This window comes from Glycine max, chromosome 17 (genome assembly GCF_000004515.6).
Source record: "Glycine max cultivar Williams 82 chromosome 17, Glycine_max_v4.0, whole genome shotgun sequence".
NCBI classification, from domain to species: Eukaryota; Viridiplantae; Streptophyta; class Magnoliopsida; order Fabales; family Fabaceae; genus Glycine; species Glycine max.
This window is the reverse complement of record NC_038253.2, coordinates 8,721,227-8,729,820: the sequence shown is the minus strand read 5'-3', so window position 1 is coordinate 8,729,820 and position 8,594 is coordinate 8,721,227. Positions and strand designations below refer to the sequence as shown.

Genomic DNA, 8,594 nt, shown 5'->3' with positions numbered 1-8,594 from the left:
AAACATTTGGATGATTTTAAGTATTAAGTTTGGATGCATTTAAATTTTTTTTTTGATATTTAAGAGTGAATTTTTAGTTTAATTATAGTAATTTTTAACTTAATATATTTATTGGATGATTGACTTAATACATAGCTAAAGGTCATGTACGAGTATATAGTTACTCAACGTGTATAAGGATGAAAAGTAAAATTGCTATTCGTATGAATATGAGATATGTGCATGTATGAAAATTATTGATGGGTATTCTACTCTAACTTTATCCATTCTCATTCCTAATTTAAATTACTAAGGTTGATTTGTCCTAACTTAAAAAAAAAATGTAGAATAAAAAGACACTTCCCATACTATGGGATAGAGTGTCAAATAACATGTTACAAATAGAAAATTATCACACATGTTCAAATTACAAATAGTTTTACTCATTATAGTTACTAGATTGATAAAAAAATGACGTCAAGATAATTTAAATGCACACCTAAAAAAAAAAGTGAAGGTTCTTTTTGAATTCTTCACCACTTGTGGTGTTTGACTAACTCTAACCTTATAATTATTAATAGAAGAGAGACACTCTCTTCCTTTATAATTTTTTTAAATAGTAAAAAAATAGAAGTTAAATATAGTTAATAAAAAAATGATAAAATAAAAAAATTAATTTTGGTTAATGTAAGTTAAAAGAAAACTTTAAAATTTAAGAAATGATTTAAATGTAAAATTGTCCAATGAAAATAAAGAGTGATTAGTGGATGATTGTCTAATTTTAGTTAATGTGTGAGATTTAATCTGCATAATTAGAGAAGATTAATTATTGTTACTACTTTAATATTATTAAAAATAAGAATAAAATGGTCTAAAAAAATATATGGAGATAAAAAATAGTTATATAAAATTATATTTCCTTTACATATTGATATATTATTATTATTATTATTTTGACTGATTTATTATTATTAGGAAAGTAATAAAACGGATATGATGATGCGCTCATTTTTATATAACTGATTTATGAGTTACTGAAAAAGAAAATGACAAAAAAACCTTCCACTCTCTTTCTATCCGAACCTCCCCCGATTCGGCGAATAGGTTTTCATTTCCTCCTCGCACTCTTTCCCCTCTCTCTCTTTTCCTTTCTCTCTCTATCTCAGCAAAACCAGATAGATACCTTGGAAGCAAGCAAATCCTAGGGTTTCTCTCTTCAAATTTGTTAGCCATAGCTCTCTCTTCACTTCGATTTTAAATGTAATTCAGATTCATCTCACTGCGCATCTCCTCACTCTTCAATCTTTAGGGCTTTTCCTCTCTCTCTTCCCCAAAACCCTCTCCCAAGACGATTTGCAATCCGATTACTCGATCTCGCCATGGAATCCCGAGATTTACCGTCGTCGTCCCCGTCGTCCACCGCCAACCGCGACGCCTCCTCCGCCACCGATGCCGAGGACGGCGTTTTCACCGTCGCTGTAGCGCTCGCCAAAGACGCCGCGTTGCATTTCCAGTCAGGCAAGTTTGCCGAGTGCGTCGAGGTCTTGAACCAGCTATTGCAGAAGAAGCAAGGCGATCCAAAGGTAGTTAAATTCGCTTCACCATTTTCCGTCGATACTGATCTAAGCGACGTCGTTTCAGTTCTGTATCTGTTTCTCCATGCTTATAGTTCTCGATTGACGCTCGTTCTTGCGTTTTTTTTTTCTTGCTGCTTCGCTCCGTGCTAATTTTTATACTAACTGCTATGCTTCGAGTGATTGATCTATTTGTTCGGTTTTTAATTTTATGAGCTGAATTTCAATTTTGGTACCTTGCTGGAACTGTAGCTAGTGAGCACTTGCAGGTGCAGTGTAGCGTCTGTGGCTGTAGATTTGAATGTGCATCGGTTGTTCAGCTGGTTTGTATGACTATGAATTTCCTCGGGTAGAAAGTGAACGTTTAAGTTGTGTTATGTGCTTCTTTCAGTGGATGTCTATGCAAAGGCATTGGCGCTGTGTGATGTGTGGAACTAGTAGGAATGTTGGACGTAAGGAGAAATTTGTTGGACTTGTAGAAGAAACTGCTGCTGTGGATCTAACATGGAAATTTGACTGCCAAAAGGGGTTTTCAGCTCATTTTTCTGGATAAGGAAATCTTTCTATGTTGGATTCGGTTCGTTTGTCGCATTGTTATTTTTGGTTCTTGATGCTAACTTGATTCACGGGTTAGTTACTGGTCGCACGTGCAACACTAATAAGTTTAAGTTGACGTGTCATTTTGTTAATTTTTGTTCTTGATGCTAACCTGATTTGGGGGATAGTTACCGGTCACACATGCAACATGAACTTACACTTGCATACTTCCATGCAAGTCATTCGATGATGCCTTGTTGCGCTGTAATGGTTTACTGAATGGTTCACAATCACGCCTTGCAACTCACATTGTTTGTGCAAGTATATTTTCCCGAGTGAATTGTGAATTGTTTATCTATGTTTTTTTTTTTCTTCCTTTCATGGAATTTGAAAATGTTTTGGTCCTGAACTTGTACTCTTTATGCATTCTCATAACTGATGAGGCATGCTATATATGAATAAATTAAAATAATTGAAGTGACCTTTGTGTATGTATATCTGTGAAAGTTATTTATGTTGAAGAAATAAATGGACTTTTATCGTCACTGTGTGTGTGTTTTATAGAGCATGGATGTGGTGTTTCTGCTATGCCACATGCCAATTATCTTGTACAAAATATACAATTAAAAATTCTGAAAATTCAATTTCTGATTTTGTGGATTGCATTTGAGATGGAAATTATGTTTTTAGAACAATAAAATTCTCTGCCATCCACATGGAGGCCTGTTATGAGCAAGTGAGGAATATGGTTTTAGAACCCCCCCCCCCCCCCCCCCCCCCCCCCACACAACAATCTTAGTGTTTATGGTTTTAAATCTGAATATTTCAGGTCCTTCATAATATTGCAATTGTGGATTTCTTCCGAGATGGTTGTTCGGATCCCAAGAAGTTGCTTGAAGTAATTAATGGCATCAAGGTATGCTATTTTAAATTTCATCTTGTTTTGGATTTCTGCAAAGTGACAGTTTTGTGATGGGCAGTAGGTTTTATTTTTCACGAATGGTATTTGAAGGAACCAATTTTCACTTGTATTACCTTTATGGATTAAGAAACTGGAAGTGCATGGCATTGGCACCAATTGAGAATAAGATGACAAAATTAAATGTAGACCTAGTTCATAATGTGGCCTCTTTTAAATTTAATTTCTGAGCCTTTATAGTGGTTCATGCAAGTATTTTGGGGTCAATGAAATGCTATGTTGGCTTGTGGCTTGAGCCAGCGGAATGAGTGTTTAAGATAGTAGAAGGCCATATTTTTGTTTCTTTCATTGGAATAAGGATGCAGATAAGATTTAATTACCTGTTGGACCTGGTATACTATAGTTGATCACAATTTTGTTTCCCAAATTCTTTCTTTTTGGTCTCTTATTTATGACATTCTTAAAAGAGGAAACTTTACATACACATCACCACCTCAATGATAATATTACAAGTTAGGAAACAATGGTGAAGAAGAGCTGGATAGCTTTTCCTCATTGAATAACTATCAAATAAAATTCAGTGCAGAAATCAGGAAGTCTTTCTTAAGCTTTCAGTATGTTGGCTTTAAGTTCTCATTTCTCTCATGTTTTGCCCTTATCCTCTATTTATTTGCAATTTTCTACTTATCCCTTCTGTTGCTTGGAGTTGATTCAGAGAAAAAACGACGAGCTTGCTCTGGCTTCGGAAGAACAAGGAGAGTCAGTTAACAATGTTGGAAATAAAGTTTTGGGGTCCAAAGGAAGTAATGCTTCGGTACACCAGTTTTCAGGTGCAAATAGCACCAGCACCATGTATACAGATGAATTTGACTCTTCTGTGGCAATGCTAAATATTGTATGTTCATTTTGCTCCTTATATTAATTTCATTTACATTTCTGTTGCTTTGAATGAATGTGACTTAATTATCTTTGTTGATATGGATTTTGTTATTTCAATCTCTTTAGGCGATCGTTTGGTTCCATCTTCATGACTATGTGAAGACATTGTCAGTTTTGGAACCTCTCTTTCAAAATATTGAACCCATAGATGAGGTATGTCATATATTATTTGATGTTATTTTGTTTTCAAAATTACACTGATACGTTGATAGCTTTGTTTTGCTCCTTTCTTTTGTGTTCTCTTTTCTAAAGCAGACAACAGCTCTACATATTTGCCTTCTGCTGCTTGATGCTAGCCTTGCTTGCCATGATGCATCAAAATCAGCTGTAAGTTCTATTTGATAATGTGAATGGTTGGTTTACTTTTTAACAATTGCAAGTTTTGTAGCTTAATGCATTGCTCTATTCTCTACCATGATAATCATATCTCATAAATTTGTTATTTTTATTTTTTAACTTTCTTATAGTTTGTGGTGGCTAGTTATGTGTTCAATGTAAATATCAATGTTATTACATAATTTATACTTACCCTGACCAGTTCAACCATGAGTCTCTCATTTCTCTGTCAGTCTGTTGATAACAAAAATCTTTCTTCCCAAGCCAATGTTGGGCATGGCAGATGAATGTTTTCAATGGTGATTTGTTCATCTGATCTGTTTCAATCCTTCATTTTTAGCTATTTGGAAGTTTTCTTTATTGTGCATAAATCATGTACTTAAATACGTAATGCTCACTCATCAGAGCTAGAAACTGACTTTGCAAATTATAAATTATAAATTAGCTATAAAATTATTTATTAGGATATTGATATTAGCCATAACATAAAACCCCTAACACTTTAGGCAACCAATGTTGGGCATGGCATTGGGTTCATATGCAGGAAATGTGGGTTTACTCTCAACAAGACGGTTGTGTTGGGAGCTAAACTGACATGATCCAATTTCATTTTGAAAACACTAACCCAGTATCTATATTAAGCCAGTCAAACTGAAAAATTAGTGTGTATAATTTACTTGCTTTTGATTGTTTTCTCTGATAATATACAATGTTAAACTTTCTTGGCATAAATTCTTACCCTACTAGTTGTAGTATCTGTTTATATTGAATAATTTGTTGAGTGAGTGGCTTAAAAATTTCACTGTAAGCAGTTTTTTAGTTTCCCTAATTGTACCAGTGTGGTATTCTGAGCTGGAATCTGTTTGTTTAGGATGTGTTGACTTATCTGGAAAAAGCCTTTGGTGTTAGTAGTGCGAGTCAAGGTGATAGTGGGAACACAGCACAGCAGCAAGCTGTAAATCTAATTACGAAGTCGGTACCTGTTGCCATTAGTGCATCAGCTGCTGATGCATCCAGTTCTGACTTAGGGTCGAGTGCAAATGCATCTGAAAATCATCTATCCAGAGCTTTGTCTGAAGATACACTTGATTATGAAGCCATGATTTTGGATATGGCTGGACAAAATCTAGTGAGGCCAATGGGCCCATCTTCAAATGATCTTTCAAGGGCTTTGGTTGACAGGTTTTCTACTGTTGATTTAAAGCTTAAATTGCAACTTTACAAGGTTAGGTTTCTGCTTCTTACTAGGAACTTGAAGCTAGCAAAACGAGAAGTCAAGCTGGCCATGAACATCGCACGTGGAAGAGATTCATCAATGGCTCTTCTTTTGAAATCCCAGCTTGAATATGCACGTGGTAACCACCGCAAAGCTGTGAAGCTATTGATGGCATCAAATAATCGGACTGACACAGCATTTTCAAGCATTTTCAACAACAATCTTGGGTGCATTTATTATCAGCTCGGAAAGTATCAGACGTCTTCATTATTCTTCTCAAAGGCATTAACCAATTGCTCATCACTGCGGAAGGACCAAGCACTAAAGCTAGCCACTTTCTCACAGGATAATTCTCTCCTTATAATATATAATTGTGGTGTGCAGCACTTGGCTTGTGGGAAGCCAATACTTGCTGCTCGATGTTTCCAGAAGGCAAGTCTGGTCTTTTACAAACAACCTCTCTTGTGGCTCCGACTCTCAGAATGCTGTTTGATGGCTTTAGAAAAGGGCCTAATCAAATCAAGTTGGGTTCCATCAGAGAAGTTGGGGGTAGGAGTTTGTGTTGTTGGGATAGGAAAATGGAGGCAACTTGTGGTGGAAGATCAGATTTCAGGAAATGGACTTGTGGACTCATCTGAAGGGGATGATTGTCCAGGTGAAGATGGGCGACTAAAGTTATCGATGTCCCTTGCCCGGCAGTGCCTCTTGAATGCTCTACACTTGCTGGACTCCAACAGTGCAAATTGTTTGAAGTCTGGTTTGCCCTCTAACTCTTCTGTGGAGGATAATGATGGAAGTGAAGTGTCGCCTTCAAAGAATTCAAATATTAAAAACTTACATGGCATTGATTCAAAGGCATTTTCAGTAGCAGTAGGGTTAGGTCAGGTCAATGCAAATGGGGACACTAAAGAACAAAAAGGAGGAAATAGTCAGGAACTTGTTCAGAACTCCCTCTCCTATTATGAAAATGTCCGTAAAAGAGAAAATCAATTGGTTAAGCAAGCTGTTCTTGCTAATTTAGCATATGTGGAGCTGGAATTGGACAATCCTGTGAAGGCACTATCAGTTGCTAAATCTCTCTTAGAACTTCCAGAATGTTCCAGAATTTACATCTTTCTAGGCCATGTTTATGCAGCAGAGGCTCTCTGCTTGCTGAACAGACCAAAGGAAGCAGCTGAGCACTTGTCATTTTATTTGTCTGGGGGAAACAATGTTGACTTGCCTTTCAGCCTAGAGGACTGTGAGAAATGGCAACCGGAGAGGACTGCTGATTTTGACGAGGTGAATGGAGGATCCACAACTGCTAAGAATTCTTCTCTTGAAGGCACTCAGAGTATTGTTTTCCTCAAGCCAGAGGAGGCACGAGCAACAATTTATGCAAATTTTGCTGTAATGTCGGCGATGCAGGGTGAATTTGAGAAATCCAATATACTGGTTGCGCAGGCATTGTCCATATTACCCAACAGTCCAGAAGCCACTCTTACTGCAGTTTATGTGGATCTCATGCTTGGTAAGCCACAGGAAGCTCTGACCAAATTAAAACGTTGTAGCCGTATTAGGTTCCTTCCTAGTGGAATAACATTGAATAAATCTTCTTGAGTGTTGTATGCTTGGGTTTTGTCATTGTGCCTGGCCCTCTCAGCGTTAGTTAGCAGGTAGCTTAATCCTTCCATAGCATTTGTAACATATATAAGTTCAATTCAGAGAATAATTTTTTTATGATTCATTTTCCTGATAATTCTCAAATTTAGGGTTCACTTACAGGTGGTGGCTGTGTTTTGGTTAGTGCTGGTGCCCACCTTTGAAATTTGAGGTGTAGATCTGATTCGGATTGTGTTTTTTACTTTTTAGAGGCTAATTTGCTTTACATTCAAGAATAGAGGTCATCTCATTGTCCCTGTGCTTATATTCAGAAAACTGAAAAGTTGATTTTGGAATTCCATTTTGAATCCGACGGAGTTCGCTCTTTCTCATTCTCACTCCGTGTGGATGTTATCCAGATGAATATGATCTCGTGTCTTGTGCTTTTTCCCAGTTGCTGTTTTGCTATGTGTGCTATGCGCGGGTGGCTGACGCTCGTATTTTTCCATTAGCAACTATCATTAGTACAAAGTTTAATACAATGAAGTTTGCGAATTTCTGTGTGGACAAGTGTAAATTTGGATTCTCATGATAAGGCAGAAGGGTGATAGAAACTGGATGTTATCCTTTTAACTTAATTTTCTTAAAAGTTGAGAGACGTGATAAAGGAAACCTTTTTTATTATTCACTTGAAACAGTTTTTGTTACGTGTGCACAGTGCAACTTTTTTTAAAAATAGTGTGCACAGTGCAACTTTTTTTAAAAATAGTATGCACTATTTACGTGAAATGATTATTAGAATATAATTAAATTTAGATTATGTTTGATAAGATATTTTAGCTAGTTTTTAATTTTTTTTATTTTACAAGTTATTTTTATTAATTTTTAATTTTTTTAAATGTTATTTGAAGTAATATGTTTTAAAACATAATTTTTAATTTTTTATATTTTACTTTTTTATCTTTAGAGTATTTATTAAATTTATTATCACTCTTTTAAATAAAAATGTGTTTTATTATTTAAACAATTGTATTATTAATTTTCATACATTATTTATTTTAAGCATTTTATTATTTATAACATTTAATTTATTATTTCAAGATTATATTTCATGAATTTGACAAAATAAACATTAGATTTATTTTATTTATTATTATTTTGAATAATTTTATATTAGATAATTTATTTTAACTATTATGTAAATTAATATAATAAAAAATAATATCTTTTTAAGTGTATATTTTTTACTTTATTTTAAATTTAAATATATTTTAAGATATAGTATAAGATTAATAATAGAATAGAGAAAAAACATAATAATTGAAACTAAAAAATAATGAAAACAACTTATTTATAAATAAAAATTACAAGAATTTAAAGTTAATTAAAAAGTTAAAATTGTAACACCTCAAATCTCTCATTATTAATGTTATTTGACATTTTAATTATAAAATATAATAAACAAAATATAAGTTTGTCTCAAGTTCAAGATAAAACCATACTTATCCTCTCT

The 8,594-nt window shown here is 34.5% G+C and overlaps 1 protein-coding gene across 5 annotated transcripts; it reads left to right on the top strand.

Moving 5' to 3' along the window:
• Positions 1-1,017: 1,017 nt before the first annotated feature.
• Positions 1,018-7,499, top strand: LOC100802507 (CCR4-NOT transcription complex subunit 10). 5 transcript variants are annotated; one of them, XR_005889316.1, is made up of 7 exons: positions 1,038-1,562; positions 2,920-3,006; positions 3,725-3,904; positions 4,015-4,101; positions 4,204-4,275; positions 5,156-7,155; positions 7,265-7,499. XR_005889316.1 is itself a non-coding variant. In XM_003549694.5 (6 exons), exons 1-6 carry the CDS (start codon positions 1,359-1,361, stop codon positions 7,097-7,099), a joined length of 2,574 nt encoding a protein of 857 aa, XP_003549742.1. In that variant the 5' UTR covers positions 1,018-1,358; the 3' UTR covers positions 7,100-7,499. The 5 variants fall into 5 exon arrangements, 3 of the variants coding, with proteins under 3 accessions (XP_003549742.1, XP_040867092.1, XP_014625340.1); XR_005889317.1 differs by having other exon boundaries at positions 7,252-7,499; XM_003549694.5 differs by having other exon boundaries at positions 1,018-1,562; positions 5,156-7,499.
• Positions 7,500-8,594: the final 1,095 nt, after the last annotated feature.